Source organism: Aquarana catesbeiana, linkage group LG03 (assembly GCF_042186555.1).
Source record: "Aquarana catesbeiana isolate 2022-GZ linkage group LG03, ASM4218655v1, whole genome shotgun sequence".
NCBI lineage: Eukaryota > Metazoa > Chordata > Amphibia > Anura > Ranidae > Aquarana > Aquarana catesbeiana.
This window is the reverse complement of record NC_133326.1, coordinates 633,896,133-633,918,237: the sequence shown is the minus strand read 5'-3', so window position 1 is coordinate 633,918,237 and position 22,105 is coordinate 633,896,133. Positions and strand designations below refer to the sequence as shown.

General features: G+C 41.9%; 1 protein-coding gene across 1 annotated transcript in view; it reads left to right on the top strand.

Annotated features, from left to right (window-relative positions):
- Nucleotides 1–21,995, top strand: part of LOC141133239 (adhesion G protein-coupled receptor E3-like) — a 142,356-nt gene extending 120,361 nt beyond the window's left edge. The window contains exons 14-19 of the mRNA XM_073622497.1: nt 12,588–12,823; nt 13,528–13,588; nt 14,466–14,557; nt 19,550–19,718; nt 19,812–19,910; nt 21,731–21,995. Of these exons, the coding sequence (XP_073478598.1) occupies nt 12,588–12,823; nt 13,528–13,588; nt 14,466–14,557; nt 19,550–19,718; nt 19,812–19,910; nt 21,731–21,811 (738 nt within the window). The 3' untranslated portion in view covers nt 21,812–21,995. The remainder of the gene's footprint in view (nt 1–12,587; nt 12,824–13,527; nt 13,589–14,465; nt 14,558–19,549; nt 19,719–19,811; nt 19,911–21,730) is intronic.
- Nucleotides 21,996–22,105: the final 110 nt, after the last annotated feature.

The following is a 22,105-nucleotide window of genomic DNA, read 5'->3' as shown; positions in this document are numbered from 1 at the left end:
TTTTCCCTTTCTTAAAGCTGGAATACTTACCTGTTTTGTGCAAGTTTTACACATGTAGAGACCCCTAGTATCCACTGGAGCCACTGTAAGGGACACCCTACAAACCCATCTAGACAACAATGTACTAAACTTATTTTAATCCAAATAGGCATGAACAAATGTAGTTAACCTGCATTTGCCAAAAACATCGTATTAGTGGGTGAACGAACAATGTTTACTACGAATGATTACTGTGCCCACGAACTTGAAACTTGCCATTTTAAACTGTACAACAGTAAAGAAAAGCACATGGAGCAGCACAAACGTAATAATAATAGTAGGAACACAGGACAAATACTTACTTTTTTGCAGCACTCTCTTGATTCTTTTGTACTGATCATGCTCCCTCAATGTGAGGTCTGACTATCATTTCCTCAGTTGATCCTTGGATCGTCGTACCCCAAAATTCCTGTGGAGACTTTTCACAACTTTAGTCATGATCTTGGCCTTTCTGACATTGGGTAAGGTCCATGCTTCCCATCATAGTCGGCCCTCTTAAAGGTGTCCACCATCTCCACCATCTCTACAAAGGACATATTTGAAGCCTTAAATCTCCTCCGGGATCGGGACGTTAATGGCTCCGGGCTTTTAACGTTCCTGCTGTCTTCATGCACTTGTTCTTTCTCCGCCATGTGCTCTCCCACTGCGCCGAAAGAGAAGGGGTGGGGAATATACTATGAAGAAGGTCAGGGGCGGGCGGAGTTTCATGCATGCACAGTGTATATAAAGCGTAACATACGTGCGTCATACGCACGATCTGTGAGCAGAGGACGGGGTAGCAGAAGCGCCGATTGTTCTAACAAAGGTACAATTTTAACTTGGGGCATCAGTGGCCTATACTGCTATGCAAGTTTAGCCTGACATTAGGGTTTGTCTTGTGTTGTGTCTTGCAGATAAAATGGATCGGATCATGATTTTCTCCCTCAATTCATTGATTTGTACAGAGAGCTGCCCTGTCTGTGGCAGACAAAACACCCCTTTTATACAAATCGACTAAAGAGGAAGGCAACACTAGATAAATTGCTGGAATTTGTGAAGCCGCAGATCCCCACGGCAGACATCAACTATTTGAAGTGCAAAATTGGTGGCCTGAGGAGCACTTATATTAGGGAGCGCAAGAGGGTCCAGGATTCCCAGAGATCAGGAGCAGCAGCAGATGACGTTTATATACGCAGGCTTTGGTACTACGACAGACTGCGGTTTCTGTCAGACCAGACTGAAATCAATCCATCACTCTCAACCCTTCCTTCCACTCTTCCTTCCACCCCAGCTGAGGCTTCCGACGTCCAACCTGGGCCTTCCATCCAGGAAAAAGATGTTAAGGAGCCCAGCTTGAGTCAGGTATAGCATTGTTCAACATATTTCTAAAAATTGTGTGTGATTCATGAACAATAAACTAAAACTATGTCCCTTTTTCATACACAGGAAATCCTCAGCCAGGAAGTGGCAGGGGACAGTGACAGCCAGGAGGTGGCGGGGGTAAGTGGCAGCCAGGAGGTGGCCGGGCCCAGTAGCCTGATTGAATCCCAGGTCCCTCCCCTCTGCCTTCAACAAAAAAGACCCAGGAAGGGGAGTAACATGGAGGAGTCAGCACTTGGGTTAATTCGGCAGGCTTCTGCGGCCCTCAGAACCCCCCCAGTCTTCTTCTTGAAGCCTATGCCTGCATGGCTGCCAACAAAATGCATGAAATGGAGGTGGGCCAACGCCTCTTTTATGAGGAAGTGATATATATTGCCCTAAATAAGGGGTTGAGGGGTGAACTCACAAGCAAAACCCATCTGTGTGAGTTGGACCATCCTCCTCCTCCACCTCCTCCACCTCCTCCCACAACTCCAACACCAGAGCCACAGCCTGGAAGCAAGCGTGGAAGCAAGCGTGGAAGGAAGACAAGAGAGTGATGGCCTGGGTTCGGTCTGGTCTGGCAAAAGACACAGGCTGTGGAAAGACCACAGCCTGGGGACATATGTGTCTCAGTCTCCATCTTAAATGCACGGCCACCAGCATCGGATTTTCTCCACGTCAGACCACACAGGAGTTCCAACGTGATCTGATTGGTCGGGAGGGGACTGCCCGATATTGAGGTTTTCTGTTTATCCTGAAGCCATCCAGTATCTTTATACATGCATTCCTAGATCCTCTGTTATGGGGGATCATGGAGCTCTGGTAAGAGTCCATTTCTGTTGTTTTGGTGGTGGATTCAACTAAAACCTTTACTTAATTTTTTTTTACTTAATTTTTTTTAAATCTTTCCGATGATATTCAGCTTGCATCTTATGGACTTTTCATTCATATATTTTTGCACGGGTGTTTTTTTGCTGTCTTGTCTGTAGATGTTTATCTTTATTTATTAATAATTTTTATTCACTGATTTTTTTATATATCACATTTTTTATGGGATTTTTTCATGAACCATTGAATCATATTCACATTTGTGTACCACACTTTATCTACAAAGCACGCATTTATTAATAGTCTTATCACCAATTTGTATATGAACATGTAGATGTTTGGGTTTCTATTTAAACGTACCCTTGACGTTCATTATTAATAGATGAATGTATGAAATTTATTTTGATTACTGATATCAATTTTTTATAGCGCGATTCTGTTTTTTTTCTGATTGTTTTCTTGTATTTATGTTTACATGAGAATTGCAGCTTTTGGGGGGCTGTGCTTCGGATACAGCTCCATTTAACATTTATCTTAGCGCAATTTATTTTCCCTATTTTTCACATATATGTCACCTGCTGCTGTTTCTGATCTCTCGGAGTCCTGGACTAGATTGTGCTCCCTATTAAATGGACTCCTCAGGCTACCAATTTTGTGTGTCAAATAGTTGATGTATGCCCTGGGGTAAAAAGGCTTTGCTAATTTCACCAGTTTATCCAGTGTTTCCTTCCTCTTTATTTTGTTATGACCCCTAATAAATGTTTTTTTTTCTTAAATCATTGGCTATGTGTTATAATTAAAAAAGGACAGTTTGTTTGTGAGTAGGCAGGTACATTTCAAAAATACAATGTCAATTTAACAAGAGACACCAACACCAACCAATCTCTTTGAGGTTAAAAAAATACACGATAATAATGGTGTTGTGGTAACTTGACACACAAAACGAGAAAAAATATTATGTAGATCACTAGAAAAAACAAAAACAAAACAGGGGATCCTGATTTTTTTTTAAAAAAAGGAGATCACTATAAACAAAAATTATAAACATTATTCTGGACATCTGGCGAAAAAAAAAAAAAAAAGAAATCAGTTTGTCAGAACTCTGTGTGAATAACAACAGCAAAACAACTTCATAATTCTAGCATTATAAAGAAGAAAAGAATGTGCTGCATTGAAAGATTTCAAAATTTGCAGTGTGACGAATGTGCTATCTCCATTACGAACCCTAGTTTTACCAGACCGAACGCTTCCGTCTTGTACTTGATTCAGAGCATGCGTGGAATTTTGTGCATCCGGTATTTCCAACAACAAAATCTGTTGTCGGAAAATTTGAGAAACAGCTCTCAAATTTCTGCTGTCGGAAATTCTGACAAAAAATTTCCGATGGAGCCTACACACGGTCGGAATTTCCGACAACAAGCTCCCATCGAAAATTTGTTGTCGGAATGTCCGATCATGTGTACGCGGAATTAGAATGTTGGCTAGGGATGGCTATTCATATCAGGATACCAGGGAAATCTCCAATGCTCATGACAATCAAGCGTGAATCATAGTACCCAAAACTACATAAAGGAAGGGGACCATAGTGAAGTACTGCTTGGTAAAGGTATTTATTACGCAGATAAAAAGAACTTACAAAATGTAGGTTTAAAACTGGCATAGATTTATCAAAGGATTACAATGAGAAACACCACTGCTGGCATGCGTTCCACCGAAAATCGGAAGTGACGTTGTATGGATTTAAAACTGGAAATTGCATCAATGCATTTCACCCTCCCACAGGGTGTCATCAAGGAAGTTACGTCGTATGGATTTGAAGCCAGAAATTGCGTCAATGCATTTCGCCATCATCAAGGGTGTCATCAAGAAACTTGATGACACCCTGTGGGAGGGCGAAATGCATTGACGCATTTTCCAGTTTCAAATCCATACGAAGTCGCTTTCGGTTTTCGGTGGAACGCACGCCAGCAGTGGTGTTTCTCATTGCAATCCTTTGATAAATCTATGCATTTTAAGCTTACATTTTGTAAGTACCTTTTTTTCTGCACAATAAATACCTTTACTAAGCAGTACTTCACATTTGCACTATTGCGAGCGCTGTAATTAGGGATGAGCTTCGTGTTCGAGTCGAACCCATGTTCGACTCGAACATCGGCTGTTCGATCGTTCGCCGAATTGCGAACGTTATGGGCCGTTCGCGCTAAATTCGTGTGGCGCGTCACGGCCCATAATTCACTGCGGCATCGCAGTGCATTGCTGGCTGATGATTGGCCAAGCATGCACTATGACCCGCATGCTTGGCCAATCACAGCGCCGTCAGTAGAGAGAGCTGTAATTGGCCAAAGCCAGGGTGGCTTTGGCCAATTATGGCTCAGGTGATTTAGTACACACCCCACACTATATAAGGCCGCCTGCACGGCGGCCCTGTGTAGTGTGTGTTCTGGTGTGCTGAGAGATAGAGAGAGAGAGAGACAGTGTCATTTGATTTGAGTTAGATAGATTAGGCAGAACAGTCAGTCAGTTAGCTGCACTTACAGTGTATTGTGTATATATATGCATCCCAGGTGTTGCATATATATATATATACACTGTATTCAGTTTAGCTAGATCCGTTCCTGTTATCTTCTATCTAGACTATTTACATTTAATGCAGTGCGTCCTGCTCACAGTGTTCAGCTAGATCCGTTCCTGCTATTTACATTTAGTGCAGTGCGTCCTGCTCACAGTGTTCAGCTAGATCCGTTCCTGTTATCTTCTAGACTATTTACATTTAGTGCAGTGCGTCCTGCTCACAGTGTTCAGCTAGATCCGTTCCTGTTAAATTCCTACTGACAGGCAGGCTTGTCTGGTTACAGTATATAAAGCTACCTGAAGAAAATTACAGGTGTTCTATTTGATCCTATTAGTACCACGGTCAGGCAGCTAGACTATTTACATTTAGTACAGTGCGTCCTGCTCACAGTGTTCAGCTAGATCCGTTCCTGTTATCTTCCTACTGACAGGCAGGCTTGTCTGGTTACAGTATATAAAGCTACCTGAAGAAAATTACAGGTGTTCTATTTGATCCTATTAGTACCACGGTCAGGCAGCTAGACTATTTACATTTAGTACAGTGCGTCCTGCTCACAGTGTACAGCTAGATCCGTTCCTGTTATCTTCCTACTGACAGGCAGGCTTGTCTGGTTACAGTATATAAAGCTACCTGAAGAAAATTACAGGTGTTCTATTTGATCCTATTAGTACCACGGTCAGGCAGCTAGACTATTTACATTTAGTACAGTGCGTCCTGCTCACAGTGTTCAGCTAGATCCGTTCCTGTTATCTTCCTACTGACAGGCAGGCTTGTCTGGTTACAGTATATAAAGCTACCTGAAGAAAATTACAGGTGTTCTATTTGATCCTATTAGTACCACGGTCAGGCAGCTAGACTATTTACATTTAGTACAGTGCGTCCTGCTCACAGTGTTCAGCTAGATCTGTTCCTGTTATCTTCCTACTGACAGGCAGGCTTGTCTGGTTACAGTATATAAAGCTACCTGAAGAAAATTACAGGTGTTCTATTTGATCCTATTAGTACCACGGTCAGGCAGCTAGACTATTTACATTTAGTACAGTGCGTCCTGCTCACAGTGTACAGCTAGATCCGTTCCTGTTATCTTCCTACTGACAGGCAGGCTTGTCTGGTTACAGTATATAAAGCTACCTGAAGAAAATTACAGGTGTTCTATTTGATCCTATTAGTACAACGGTCAGGCAGCTAGACTATTTACATTTAGTACAGTGCGTCCTGCTCACAGTGTTCAGCTAGATCCGTTCCTGTTATCTTCCTACTGACAGGCAGGCTTGTCTGGTTACAGTATATAAAGCTACTTGAAGAAAATTACAGGTGTTCTATCCCAGCTTAGTGCAGCTACAGGCCATTAGTATGTCTGGAAGGCCAAGAAGGAGAGGCAGACAGTCACAAGCCAATAAGAGAGGGCAAGCAGGCTCTGTGTCTAGTGCTGGTCGTGGAGACGGTGCATCCTCATCAGCACGTGGCCATGGGACACGCTTGGCCTTTTTTTCGGCAGCTGGCCGTGTTGAGCCGCAACATGCGGAAGACTTGGTCGAGTGGATGACCAAGCCGTCCTCATCCTCCTCACCCTCTCTCACCCATGCCCAGGGTGCTTTGTCTGGCAAAGCAGCGGCCTCTTCCCTCAGCTCAATGTCATCAGTGACTCCTTCCCTAGCTCCACCATGTCCTCATGAGGATTCCCTCGAACTGTTTGACCACAGTGTTGGGTACATGCTCCAGGAGGATGCCCAGCGTTTGGAAGGCTCTGATGACGATACTGAGCTCGATGAAGGCAGTAACATGAGCACGGACAGAGGGGGTGCCCAAGAAGGACAGCAATCTGGCAGTCATGCTCCCCCTGCTGCAGCATACTGCCAGGTTTGCTCCAGTGATGAGGAGGGAGGGGATGATGAGGTCACTGACTCAACGTGGGTGCCTGATAGGAGAGAGGAGGAGGAGGAGGAGGAGGCGGCGGCACATCACCAACGAGGCAGGATGCCCTCCAGGGGCCAGCCTAAGGGCAGCACATTGACTGCATCACACCCCAAAGCTCCACATGTGCAGGGCGCTGCAGTCTCTGCGCGTTATTCAAAAAGTTCTTTGGTGTGGGCCTTTTTTGAGACGAGTGCATCAGATCGCACCGCTGCTATTTGCAACATATGTCTCAAGCGTATCTCGCGTGGCCAAAACATCTCCCGCTTGGGTACCACATGCTTGACCAGACATATGTTGACCTGCCATGCAGTTCGTTGGCAAGCGTATCTAAAAGACCCACACCAAAGAACAAAGAGGATCTCTCCTTGCTCCTCATCAGCTGAGATTTCCAACCCCACTAGACCTTCAGTCCTCTCTGAGACCTGCAGTGAGAGGAATGAAGGTGTAGAATTAGGTGTGTCACAGCCAAGTACTTGTGGGCAATCTGCTTTTGGTACACCGACGTCAGATTGTACCAGGCAAATTTCCCTGCCCCAGCTGCTGCACCGCCGAAAGAAGTTTGCTCCCAGCCATCCACATGCCCAGCGGTTGAATGCTAGCTTGGCAAAATTGCTAGCACTTCAACTGCTGCCTTTTCAGTTGGTAGACTCTGCCCCCTTCCGTGAGTTTGTGGAATGTGCGGTTCCTCAGTGGCAGGTACCCAAACGCCACTTTTTCTCACGGAAGGCGATTCCGGCTCTCTACCGGCATGTGGAAGGCAATGTCCATGCCTCGCTGGACAGGGCGGTCAGCGGTAAGGTGCATATTACCGCTGACTCATGGTCCAGCAGGCATGGACAGGGACGTTACCTAAGTTTCACGGCGCATTGGGTGACTCTGCTGGCAGCTGGGAAGGATGCAGGACAAGGTGCAGTAGTGTTGGAGGTTGTTCCGCCACCACGCCTCCAAAATGCTGATTGTGACACACCTCTCTCCTCCACCCCCCTCCTCTTCTTCTTCCTCCATGGCCTCTTCCTCGGAACCAGCGGTGCTCCGTAGGCGTTCAAGGGGCTACGCAAGTACGCAGGCCAAAAGATGCCATGCGGTGCTTGAGCTGGTGTGCTTGGGGGACAGGAGCCACACTGGGGCAGAGGTTTTGTCAGCTCTGCAGGGGCAGGTTCAGAGGTGGTTGACGCCACGCCAACTTAAGGCAGGAATGGTGGTTTGCGACAATGGCACCAACCTCCTCTCTGCCCTCCGACAGGGACAAATGACCCATGTGCCCTGTTTGGCTCACGTCCTTAACTTGGTGGTGCAGCGGTTCTTGGGCAGGTACCCGGGCTTACAGGATGTCCTGAGGCAGGCCAGGAAAGTCTGTGTGCATTTCCGCCGGTCATATAATGCCAGTGCTCGGCTGACGGACCTCCAAAAGGAGTTTAACCTGCCCAAGAACCGCCTAATCTGTGACATGCCCACCAGGTGGAACTCAACGTTGGCCATGCTGCAGCGGCTGCACACGCAGCAGAGGGCCATCAATGAGTACCTGTGCGACTATGGCACCAGGACAGGGTCAGGGGAGCTTGGTTTTTTTTCCCCACGCCAGTGGGCCATGATCAGGGATGCATGCACTGTCCTGTCACCATTCGAGGAGGCCACGAGGATGGTGAGCAGTGACAGTGCATGCATCAGTGACACTGTCCCCCTTGTCCACCTGTTGGAGCACACGCTGCGTGGAATAATGGACAGGGCACTTGAGGCAGAACAGAGGCAGGAAGAGGAGGACTTCCTTAGCTCTCAAGGCCCCCTTTATCCAGACAGTGTTCCTGCGTGCCCGCCGATCACACAGGAAGAGGACGAGGAGGAAGAGGAGGAGGAGGAAGATTGTGTCAGTATGGAGGTGGAGCCTGGCACTCAGCATCAGCAGCAGTCTTTAAGGGATCAGTCCCAAGAAACACATGGACTTGTACGTGGCTGGGAGGAGGTGGCTGCGGACCATGTCGTTCTTAGTGACCCAGAGGACTCCGGACCGAATGCCTCAGCAAACCTACGCTGCATGGCCTCCCTGATCCTGCAAAGCCTGCGTAAGGATCCTCGTATTCGTGGTATCAAGGAGAAGGACCAATACTGGCTGGCAACCCTCCTTGATCCACGTTACAAGGGTAAGGTTGCGGACCTTATCTTGCCATCGCAGAGGGAGCAGAGGATGAAACATCTTCGGGAGGCCTTGCAGAAAGGTCTGTGCAACGCGTTCCCAGAGACTGGGAGGTTACAAACTCCTGTTTCTGGACAACGTGTTGCTGAGGCTTCGGTCAGTCAAAGAAGGAGCGGTGGAGAAGGTGGCCGTCTGACCGATGCGTTCAGACAATTTTTTGGTCCGCAGCCCCAAGGTATGATCGGTTCCAGCAACCATCGCCAGCGTCTGTTTTACATGGTGCAGGAATACCTAGGGGCAAGATCAGACTTGGACACCTTTCCCACCGAAAATCCTCTGGGTTACTGGGTCTTGAGGATGGATCACTGGCCAGAGCTTGCACAGTATGCAATTGAGCTACTGGCCTGTCCTGCATCCAGCGTTCTTTCGGAACGCACATTCAGTGCTGCTGGAGGCGTGGTAACCGATCACAGGGTGCGTCTGTCCACCGACTCGGTCGATCGGCTGACCTTCATAAAAATGAATGAGTCTTGGATCACCACCAGCTACCAAGCACCTGATGCTGATGTAACCGAATAATTTTTTTTGAAATCTCAGATCCCTTCAAAGACTGCCTATGCTGATGCTGAGTGACTATCCCTGAGTAATTATCCTCTTCCTCCTCAATCATCACGCTGATAGCTTGTAAGAACATTTTTGGTTCTGGGCGCCACCACCAGTGCCTAAGGCACAATTTTTCAGCCCCTGTTTAACAGGGGCGTGTAATTACAATTTTTGATGTAATACTTTGCAGCAGGGCTCGTTCCTGCATTCCAACTAGAGTGTCTGTGAGGGGTTGCAGTGTTGTGGCACCAGCACCAGTGCCTAAGGCCCAATTTTTCTGCCCCTGTCTAACAGGGGCGTGTAATTACAATTTTTGATGCAATACTTTGCAGCAGGGCTCGTTCCTGCGTTCCAACTAGAGTGTCTGTGAGGGGTTGCAGTGTTGTGGCACCAGCACCAGTGCCTAAGGCCCAATTTTTCTGCCCCTGTCTAACAGGGGCGTGTAATTACAATTTTTGATGCAATACTTTGCAGCAGGGCTCGTTCCTGCGTTCCAACTAGAGTGTCTGTGAGGGGTTGCAGTGTTGTGGCACCAGCACCAGTGCCTAAGGCCCAATTTTTCTGCCCCTGTCTAACAGGGGCGCGTAATTACAATTTTTGAAGCAATACTTTGCAGCAGGGCTCGTTCCTGCGTTCCAACTAGAGTGTCTGTGAGGGGTTGCAGTGTTGTGGCACCAGCACCAGTGCCTAAGGCCTAATTTTTCAGCTCCTGTTCAACAGGGGCATGTAATTACAATTCTTGATCTAATATTTCACAGCAGGGCCCTGTGAGGGCTTACAGTGTTGTGGCCACAGCAACACCTAAGGCCCAAATTTCTGCTGAGTATATAGGGCAGGACCCTACTTTCAAACATCTAACTTACAAACGACTCCTACTTGCAAACGGAAGGAGACAACAGGAAGTGAGATGAAATCTACCCCTAGGAAGGGAAATTCTCTCCTGTAAGAGTTAATATGGGAAAACAATTTCTCCTTTCCACTGATGCTTTCCAATCCTTGTTCCACAAAAAAACCCAAATTTTCAAAAAACATTTTTCATTGGGACAAAAAAGTGAGGTGAAATCTTCTGAAGAGGAGGAAAGACAGCAAAACAAATGTCACAGGGGTGATAACCCTTCCCTATGTTTTCCAAAAAGCTTAGAAAAGATTTTTTGGCTGGAGCTAAACACGTTAAAAATGTTCAAAATTACAAACAGATTCTACTTAACAACAAACCTACAGTCCCTGTCTTATTTGCACCGCCTGTATACTGCTGTTCAGAGTATATAGGGCCTGGTGGCCCCACACCTTTCCTTATTTTAATTTGGGTGCGGGGTTCCCCTTAATATCCATACAAGACCCAAAGGGCCTGGTAATGGACTGGGGGGTACCCATGCCGTTTGTCTCACTGATTTTCATCCATATTGCCATGACCCGACATGACATTAAACCCGCAAGCAGTTTTAAATGAGATTTTTTCCTTTAAAAATGACATTTGGTGCAGGGACTGTTCTAAACATGGGAAACACGCGTCACTTTACAGGCATACTATAGACACCCCCCAGGTACGATATTTAAAGGAATATTTCACTTTTTTTTTTACTTTAAGTATCATTAAAATCACTGCTCCCGAAAAAACGGCCGTTTTTAAAAGTTTTTTTTGCATTGATACATGTCCCCTGGGGTAGGACCCGGGTCCCCAAACCCTTTTTAGGACAATACCATGCAAATTAGCCTTTAAAATGAGCACTTTTGATTTCGAACGTTCGAGTCCCATAGACGTCAATGGGGTTCTAACGTTCGTGCGAACTTTCGGTCCGTTCGCGGGTTCTGGTGCGAACCGAACCGGGGGGTGTTCGGCTCATCCCTAGCTGTAATACATTCATTTAATTTTATCTGTGCGAATTGTAGCCTCAGTTTCCTGTTCTTAGTTGACAGGAGTGGCATCTGGTGTGGTCTTCTGCTGCTGTTGTCCATCTGCTTCAAGGTTCGATTTGGTGTGTGTTCAGAGACGGTATTCTGAATTCCTTGGTTGTAACGAGTGGTTATTCGAGTTACTGTTGCCTTTCTATTATCTTGAACCAGTCTGCCCATTCTCCTCTGACCTCCAACTCTGGATATTTTCTCTTTTTTTGGACCATTAACTGGAAACCCTAGAGATGGCTGTGTGTGAAAATCGTAGTAGATCAGCAGTTTTTGAAATACTCAGACCAGCTCTTCTGGCACCAACAACCATGCTATGTTCAAAGTCACTTAAATCCCCTTTCCTCCTTTCAGATGCTCAGTTTGAACTTCAGCAAAGTAGTATTCACCACATCTAGATGACTAAGACCCCTTTCACACTGGGGCGCTTTCTGGGCGTTTTAGTGCTAAAAATAGCACCTGTAAAGTGCCTGTAAAGTGCCTCTTATGCCTCCCCAGTGCTTTCACATTGGGGCGGTGCGCTTGCAGGGTGGGAAAAAAAGGCCTGCAAGCAGCATCATTGTGGCTGTGCGTATACACCGCTCCCAAAACACCCTGCCCATTAAAATGAATGGGCAGCAAACTGCTTCAGGGGTTAAAAACGCCCCGCTAGCGGTTGGAAAACACTGCTATAACAGCGGTAAAACCGATGATGCCGGCACCACCCCAGTGTGAAAGTACCCTAAATGCATTGAGTTGCTGCCCTGTGATTGGCTGATTAGCAGTTTGTGTTACCAAGCAATTAAACAGGTGTACCTAATAAAGTGGCTGGTGAATGTATATAATACAATTGTAGAGAGTTAACTATATAACATTAGCTTCAGATTGTAAAAATGGTCTATACCTATTTATAGTTGTTTCTATAGTTGGGCATTCATTGGCTCAAGGTGCAATACAAAAAAAGAAAACAAACCAAAAAGCAAGGTAACTTAATGGTAATACATAATAAAGTATACACACTCAAGTCCACCAGAAATAAAGAAGCCAAGAAATAAAGTTAAAATTGAAAGGACGGGGATGCGCTTGCCCACATATTAAATCTACATGGCCTACCTACATAACTTTTATTAAATTATACATCAATAAAATAAAATGAATTATACAGTATTATACAGTATAAATTGAAGTCTATCAAATTCCCATGTGTATGTGAGCTCACTCATAGGGAAGTGGACTTATTCTCTGTGTCTCTACTCTCTGCTTTATGCGTTTCAGGTCCTTTGTGCAGTGATTGCGGGTCTCCTCCAGTTCTCCTTCCTCTGTGCCTTCTGCTGGATGTCTCTGGAGAGCGCTCTACTCTTCATGACAGTCCGAAACCTGCAAGCCATGAATTACATGACATCTCAACGCCAACTTTTCCCATACGTTTGTATAGCCGGATTTGGAATTCCTGTCATCATCATTATTATCTCTGCAGCAATGCGACCTGGTTCATATGGAACAGAAAATTAGTAAGTTGTTTAGGCAGTATAGAAAAGACTTATCCCTTTTTCTATTTCTGATAACTTTCCAAATTATCCTTCCAGAGTATATCATCTCTTTGATTTTCTCTGCAGTCATCCCTCTGTTCACAGATTGTTCATCCCACTGTGGGAACAATCTTTATTCCTTCCAAAGTTGTCCTAAAATTCTCACTTCTCCATCATTTACTCTTACTTTACTCAACATTCTGCTCTCTTTACCAATTACCCTTCCTAAGATTGTTCCACTCCACCACTGACTTTTCCCAAAATTGTGCTCTCCCACTAATTAATGTTTCAGAGGATTCTTTTCTTTCAGTAATCACCCTTTCCAAGGTTCTTCTCTATCTGCTAATATACCTTCATGAAATTCTCTTCTCTCCATTATTAACTCTTCCCTTGATTCTCCTCTCTCCATTATTTTACCTTCCTGATATTCTCCCCTGTACCAACTATGCTTCCTAAGATGCCCACTCTGTTCAGCTATTGTGCTTTCTGAGTATCTTCTTCAGGAACCTTCCCTGAGATTCTTTTTTTCCTTGATTACCTGATATTTTCTTGTATTCAATTATTAAAATCCCAGAGCTTTTCTTTTTAAGGATCACCTTTCTGAGATTCTCTTCCTTGTAAACATGTTTAAAAAATATAGATTTACACATAGTCACCTGAAAACCATACTTATGTGTTCCTTCTAGTTGTTGGCTTAAAAAAGATCTCATCTGGAGTTTCCTTGGTCCAGTTTGTGTGCTTATTACTGTGAGTATATAAAATGAGACTCCTTGTACTGACTGTATTCCTATCTCTAGCTAGTTACATTTTGGGTTGTCCTACACACTTGGTGGTTGTTTTTAATGCTACTGATTTTAGAAGGAACAACATTTTGTATCTATGAATTTCCAACAGCCTCTGTATATCTCCTGTGAGGTATTAGCCAAGTTGGAGTATTTTATTCAGTGGGCGGTTATCAGATAAGTGTCAGCTCAAGGGGGAGGATTTATGATCTAAAAAACATGCAAGGATACAAATAGTAGAGCTGGCCATACACTGTAAAGCTGGCTATACACTAATAGAATTTTGTTCAAAATTATTCATTTTAAGAGCATTCATTTAATTTTCTAATTGTTAGTGGGGTCAAGTCAAAGTTTGATTTTGACTGCAGTGAAAAAATTTGAAGGCGCAGGATGGAAAATATTTCTCGAACAAACACATTTATAACAGTGTATGTGATTTTTGTTTGGGAAATTATATATATACCAGAATCAAATGTTAAAAGCAAACAGAATGTTGAAGTTCTTTCAGACAGCATTGGTACAAATGTTAATTTGAAAATCTACTAGTGTATAGCCAGCTTTAGGTGAACGGATAAATTCCCCCCCTGGAGATTGGCTGATTGACTGCAGCTGCTGATCAAAAAAAAATTTCCAACATATCACTCCAACGGAAGTTGATTAAAGAAACAACTTCTGTCAAGCATGGAAGCCCACCTGCTGATTGAAATTCGGAAAGTCCCTGCTGAGTTGACTGAATTTTGATCAGTGTAAGTTTCATCTAGATAGAAGATCTTTCAGAAGATGATCTGACCATTGTAAAAAAATCTTTAGCTAACCCTTTTTCTTTTAATGTGTTTCCTTAGATAAATGTCATCCTCTTGGTTCTTACATTTGTGCTCCTTAAGAAGAAACTGGCATCTCTCAATAAAAATGTTTCAACTTTAAAACACACCCGGTAGGTATGGCAAATATAGGTTAGGGAAAGTACAATGTGCAAAGTGTAGCAACACACAGCAGCCAATCAAAATGCAACTTTTTTCTGATATCTCCAAACTAAAATTTGATTGACTGTTTTGCGATATGGCACATTCTATACCCTCCTTACTTTTTTAATAACTTTGTTTCATATACTTAAAAGTGTGAACAGTGGCGTAACTGTTGTCATGGCAGCCCATATGGGCGGGAGGGGACCCATTAGAGAGACTGTTGAGGCAAAATAAACACAGAAAATTTGATTGCACCTGATAACACAGGCATAGAGATCATTAAAGATTGGTGAGGCCCAGTCCCGAGCTATCCTTATTATGCCAGAAATGCACTGTGGATATTCCTGGACTGGACGATGAAGACTGAAAAGAGATCTGGGACTTTCCCTTTTCTCATTTTTTCTCCGCTAGGGATAACATGATTCAATTTAAAATCTTACACAGAGCTTACTACACCCCGTACAGACTCCATAAGATGATTACATCTCTTTCCCCAGAATGCTGGCACTGCTCGCACCAAACCAGGGAGTTTTTTTTACATCTTTTGTACCTGTCCGGTATAGTACAATTAGGCAAGGTGTATTGGAAGTGATAAGTCATGTGAGGCAAATTGCCATTCCCCTTGAACCACAATATTGTTTACTGGGTCTGGTAGAATCCTTAGCTGCTATGATGGCGTAAAGGACCCTTGTCAGCCTCCTGTTATTTTATGCCTGTAAGACAATCACTATGTGTTGGAAACAAATCTCTCCTCCCACAATGTCCTTTTGGATGTGTTTAATTCTAATCTGCCTCTGTACCAAGACACTTATACTAATAGAGGTTGTCCCCGTAAGTTCCAGAAAGTCTGGTCTTGTTGGTTAGATGATGCCTCCACGGCTGCTATGGTGGCAGATGATGTACATTAAAACTCAGGTGTTTCTGGAATATGCTGGCCAGGGTTGCAATGATGTCTTACCTATGCCTTAATCCTTAATATGTTGTTTGAGCCTAGCGATTCCTGTACTATCCCCTATCCCTCTCTGGTAGTTAATTTTGTAGATAAATCGTAAGTGTTTGTTCTCTTCTCACACTGGGCCCTCATTTTTTGTTTTTTTTGTGTGGCCCTGCCCCTGCACGGGTGATTCTGTTTTATGTTATGTGTAATTGATTTAAAACTTACTAAAAATATATATATATATAAAAAAAAAAAAAAAAAAAGATCAGAGAGGTTGTATTGACACAGATCTCTCTTGAGCCCCTGTGAAGTCAATATCTGAGCTGACCTCCCATGCACAGAGTCTTCAGGGTCCTCACTAGTCCCAAATCCAAATCCATCAACTTTTTTTTTCTTTACCTTTTCTTACCTCTTTCAGTCCTTGCTTAATGACAAAAACCTGGTGAACTACTGAGAACAGATTAGTAAGCTAGAAAAAAGTTATTGGTTTACATTGGTAATTTGGTGCACTTCTGCCCCCCTCTTCCCTGACAAATCATATCCACAGCACTGGTCCCTGACTATGCTGACAGCTCTCCTACTACCTGCCTTTGATTTAGACCTACCTAATGTTAATATCAATGTCAGTATTGTCACAGGTGCTTCAGAGGGAGGTCACAGGGAAGCATCGAGAGACACTTCTGAGTATCACTAATAGGGTGTAAATAAAAAAGACCGAAGGACCATTCTGACAGTATAATACTACAAATATGTACTGCACAGTTCACCCAGAATGCAGAGTGGTGCAGTTCAGAAACCAATGGGAACTTTAAAATGCATAGAGAGCATGTTCTTCTGCTACCAGAAAAGGCTTTAAGATGCAGTATTTTTTTTAATAGTAATGTTTACCTTTCTCCTGAACCGGACTAGCCACATGTTACTTATTGCCATAAAGTATAGTGTCATATTTGGTCATTCACCTGAATTGTCACTCAGCCAGTAGGTTGGGTGTGCTCAGCTCCTTAGACTAGAATGGGAAAGCCTATAAATCCTTACATTACTAATGTACACGTGCCAGTTTCATTGCTTCCTCATAGTGTTTAAAGTTAGGGACATGTAAGGGGTGAAACAGCGGAATAACAGGTCATCATTATGACCCTAACTGGTCAGTATAAAATTTCAGTAGCTCGGAAGAGCACTGCTAAGAGGGATGGGGGGAAACTGCTATGTTATAGTGGTCTGGGATTCAGGGCACCTTGAAGACTGCAGCAGCCTGTTCGATACTTTTATGGCATTGAATGGCTAAATTGAAACTGATGACCCTTCAAAAATATGTAGGGCTAAGCAGAGAGCTGACACATTTCATATAATGCATCCACTTCCTACTCCAAAACAACAACCTCAAGCAGATCACGTTGGATAAACATTACTAGCCAGGGTCTGCAAAACCTCTAAAGACTTCTAATTAAGCCCTGTTGTAAAATTGCCATGTCATAAAACATCTAGCAGAGCCCTCAACAAGATCTCCTGTATCCTGATCATAACTGGGTATATAAGCCTCAAATAAGACAGAACCTACTAATAGCTATTGTAAAATAGTCATTAAACACTCCAGGAATGGTTGTAAGCAAACACACATCCTGGTCTGGTGCTTTTTAACCTGCCAAAATCTACTTATATTCCATAAATCCTGCGATGATAAAAATCACACTCATAAAAAGCAATTGCACAGATGTATTAGAAAATAGCTATCAGTTACACCAAACATGGTTATATTATGAGGTGCAGAAGGTGGGTGGGACACATTAACTCCTGAGAAGACTATAAATAAGATCTATACAGATCTTATTTATTCAATAATACATTGGTTGTCGCATTGTGAAACCTTTATATTTGGAAATATTGTTAAAATATGAATAACTGGCATTAAGGGAGTGTCTCTAAAGTATTATAAAATACTTCAATACCCATCAGCACACCCTTCAGCACACCACTCAGACCCTTTGATTGCTTATTTCATTTCCATAAACACCCTTTGAGGGGTCAACACAAAGCTGCTGCAATTTGCAGCTGTAACTCACGCTTTGCACCAAAATTGTAATGGTTCGCTAAAGGTCATTCATGAGAGCTGATACCTTAATACATACATTTGGACCTACTCTACGGGGGATTGGATTCTGCTGGAAATTTTATATAAGCATTTTTTACTTTTATTCTATTTTATTTTAATGTTGCAATTGTCTATTTTGTAATACCTTTAAAATATCTGTAATATCTGTAAAAAACTTTTTTCTTTAACTTTTTTTCATTAACATGATTTTTTAAAATCATTAAGCTAATTTTTAAAAGATGTAATCAAAAATTAAAGAATCCTTGCTCCTTCAAACAAATCTGCCATATTTTAAACTCTCTTACCTTCCCGTCTGCTGTGGCAGTGAGTGTCACAAGTATTTCTTAAAGGTCAGAATCACTACACCAGATTCTTTAAACGGTGCTTGTTTCCATTAAATTATGTGGTAGTAGCTGCTGTATTTGTTGAAAATCGAATATGTGAAATGAGCTCTACATACCATCCCCACTCGGGCACCATCCCAATGAAGCATTGCCAAAATGAGGAAAACAGGGGTCCGTTCACCCCATGGGACAACACCCAGGGTAAGGCAGAAAACCCCAAAAATGGGACTTTAAGTTGTGCTAGACTGGGCGATACAATATTGTACAAACATAATAAAAACACAATGTTTTATTACAAAGTTTAAAATGTTACATTAAAAGCCCAATATATATCCAATGCCATATCTCTATATATTTTTACAGTAACAATTGATCACTATCTTTTATAAGCATGTAGGATTGATGTGTTGGACGTGTTAGCGTAACTTGATTCCTCAGGATCCACGCTTGCACATAGAGAATAGATATGTCTAGAGCAAACAAATAATCAAATGAACATCATATACACAGAAGTAAACCATATATATACAGTGGGTATATGCTTGTAATGATAGAAGAAAAAATGGATGGGGCAAAATACCATCAATTTTTTAAGGAAAATCTGCTGACCTCTGCCAGAAATTTGTCAATGGAAAGAAGGTTTACCTTCCAACATGACCTAAAGCACACAGCAAAAATGACTACACAGGGGTTGAAGGAGAAAAAAAGGTAAATGTCCTTGCATGGCCTAGTCAGAGTCCAGACTTAAACCCCATTAAAAATCTGTGGAATGACTTAAAGATTACAGTCCACAAACAGTCACCATCAAATTTTACTAAACTTGAGCAGTTCTGCAAAGAAGAGTGGGCAAATATTGCAAAGTCTACATGTGCAAAGTTAGAAGAGACATATCCCAACAGATTAAAGGCTGTAATTAAAGTAAAAGGTGGTTCAACAAAATACTAACACAAGGGGGTGATCCTTTTTCAAACTATTCTGTCTGTGCTCAAGAGTGGATCCTGAGGAAGGACCACACATCAAGCCTACACACTTATAAAAGATACTGATTGGTTATTATTGTAAAAATTATATAGAGATATGGCATTGGATGTATATTGGGTTTTTAATGTAACATTTTAAACTTTGTAATAAAACATTGTGTTACATTCTGGTGACAGTGGGGGTATTGGAATTAACTTTATCATCACACAAGATATACATTGAAAATAAAGTTGTTTAAATGTCCCATCCGCATTTTATACAGGTATTATCTCATCTATAGCTGAAAGAATGGAAAGCATCTGAGCTTGAAATGTAAATAGTCAAGTGTTGAGTTTAAAGCCTAATTACATGCAACGTTTTAAAAAGGCTGTAAAAGGACTAGAATTAGAATTGTTTTTGCTCTTTATGCCTCTCATAGGGAATGACAGAATGTCACAGGGACTATAAGTGAGAAGAAATCATTAACACATACAGCAATAAAAAGGACTGGTTTTAAACCCTCACCACTCTATTAAGAAAAAAAAATTTTGGGATGGCGTTGAACTTTAATTTGAGACACATTTGCATTGTGTTTTTTTTTAAACTTATGTACATTACTTTTCCCCCACAGTCTTCTGACATTTAAGGCTTTGTCCCAGCTGTTCATATTGGGCTGTACCTGGATTATTGGGATCTTTCAGTTTGGGTCGGGCTCCCTGGTCATGTCCTACATCTTCACCATCTGCAATAGCCTCCAGGGATTGTACATCTTCTGTGTACACTGCCTGCTCAACCACCAGGTCATGTGACATAAATTTATTTACCAAGCTTTGTGTCTATGGTGCTATTCCATATTTCTCTGCTAAATAACAGTTTCCTTGTTACATGTCCAGGTAAGAGAAGAGTATAGAAGAGGATTCCGAAGATTCCAGTCCAAGAAGTCAGACTCAGAAGCCACATCTGGCAGTACAATGCCTATGATTATAAAGTTTGTAAGTTCTGACCTTCATATGTTTTAATATTCTGCATACACTACAAAAAGTGCAAACAGACTCTAATAGAGATATGATAAAATGTATCTAAATCCAAGAAAATATTAAAACTTACCAGTCCACAGATGAGGTGGCTGCATTCAATTTCGTTTTAAGGTTTTTTTACCCTTTATTTTCACCTGGTATCCTGCCAGTTCCTGTCCTAAGGTAACAATGCTTACTCAGTGTACTAAATCTATGGAGAAGAAGCATTGTTACCGTAGGACAGAAAGTGTGTTAGGACTAAAGAACACCTCCCCCTCAAACCTCTCCATAATAAGACTGCAGACTATGAACTGTTCAGAGCTCATAGGATTTCTGATGGATCAACAGGTACTTTTTGGCACTTATCGAACAGATGTAACAAAATGCCTTCAAAGGTATGTTTTACAGTCCAAAACTGGGCAAATAAGAGAAGTTCATAGTTTACATACACTTTAAAAGCATCCTAATGATTATTTTCTCCAAATGTCCTGTCATCTTTCAATAGACTATCAATAGGGATGAATAAAACAGAGTTCCCATTTTTCTGAAATCAGGTGATTTTCACAAAACTTTGCCAATCTTGTCTAAAGCACTGGAGTCATTTCATAGGGAAGACAAAAGGAATGTGTTTTTGGTCATTTTGGATGGTGCAGTGGGCTTTAACTGGTTCCTGAGGGTGTAAGAATCTCTTTTTAACTACCCTTGACCTGTTCTTGTTCCCCTCATTAACTTCATAAAAGAAAACATAAACATTAAAAACCTAGTGACCAATAATGATCAAATACAGAAAAAGGACTAAATAGAATAAACTGAACTACCCTTAATGCAGTCCCTCTGGCCTTCTACCCCAGCATAACCCCCCCCACACACACGCACACACACACGCACACACGCACATGCAAGAAAACTAACACTTTCTAAATTAAAATAAAAGAATGTTTTTTTTTTTTTGTTAAAACAAATTTCCCCTAAACAGGTCAATGAGCCAAATTAAGCCTCCGATTCAGTATAATTTCAGTATAATTTCACCATTAGCTAAATCAGTAATTCCACAGTAAAATATGTTTTTTCTCAAATCACTATACTATAATCTTCATGAGCCACATCCATTCAGTCATCACAATCCTGCTAGACATGTGTGATTGGTTTTAGTTTCGAATCAAAATTTGGATGAAATTTTCGTTATTCAGAGATTCGGAGGTATCCAGGTCTCCGAATCACAATAGTAACGAATTTCAACTTCAAAAAAAAAAATTTAATTCTGACCTGAAATAACAACATAATGAATGACCTGAATTGATTTGGATACATTTAATTTTTATGTTGCATTAACATTTTTCATTATTATAAGAACATACTACATATGAAATGGGAACATATTGCAATAAACGCAGTAAGGTATAAAAGTAAAATAAGTTGATGTTTCCTACTTATTGTGTTTGGGTTGGATGGAGGTGAATCCATCAGAATCTCTGAATCATAACACAACAAACAAATCCAAAATGTATTTTGTTTCATTCCATTATGTTATGATTCTGATGGATCCACATCCATCCAACCCAAACACAATACATTAATAATGTCCCAAAATAATTAATTAACGCGTTAAAATGAATATAGCCAATCTTCTAAAATAGCTTCCGAAAAACGAATCGATTCAGAATGAAATAATAAACTAAACATATCCAAATATATAAAACGAATCTGAATATATAAACGAATTCTGAAAATGAATCATGTCTGCACTGCTAGTATTTTCACAAGTGATAATAATGATAAAATATTTTACTTTGTAGCAGAGTCAAGCCTCGGAGGTATCAAATCTGGAGGTGAAATCAGTGGTGTGGAAAGTTGTGGAAAATCAGTATGAGCTCTGAAGAATCGTTTTTGCTAAATCTTAAAATAAAACACTGTAAATGAAAAGACTGAGGACTTTGTAAATTACAAGGACATTTGGAGATAATATATGATGGAATAGTGAAAGAAGGACCAGCAAAGAATCTTTACAACTAACGAATCAAAAACACAACTGTGAATGTAAAAAAAAAACAAAAAACTTTTATAAACAACAATCCTGTAAGTGCTGGCTAAGAACCATATACGAATTGTATATTCTCTAATCAACATAATTTCCAAAACACTGCTACCTGTATAATTTTTTAAATAACTTT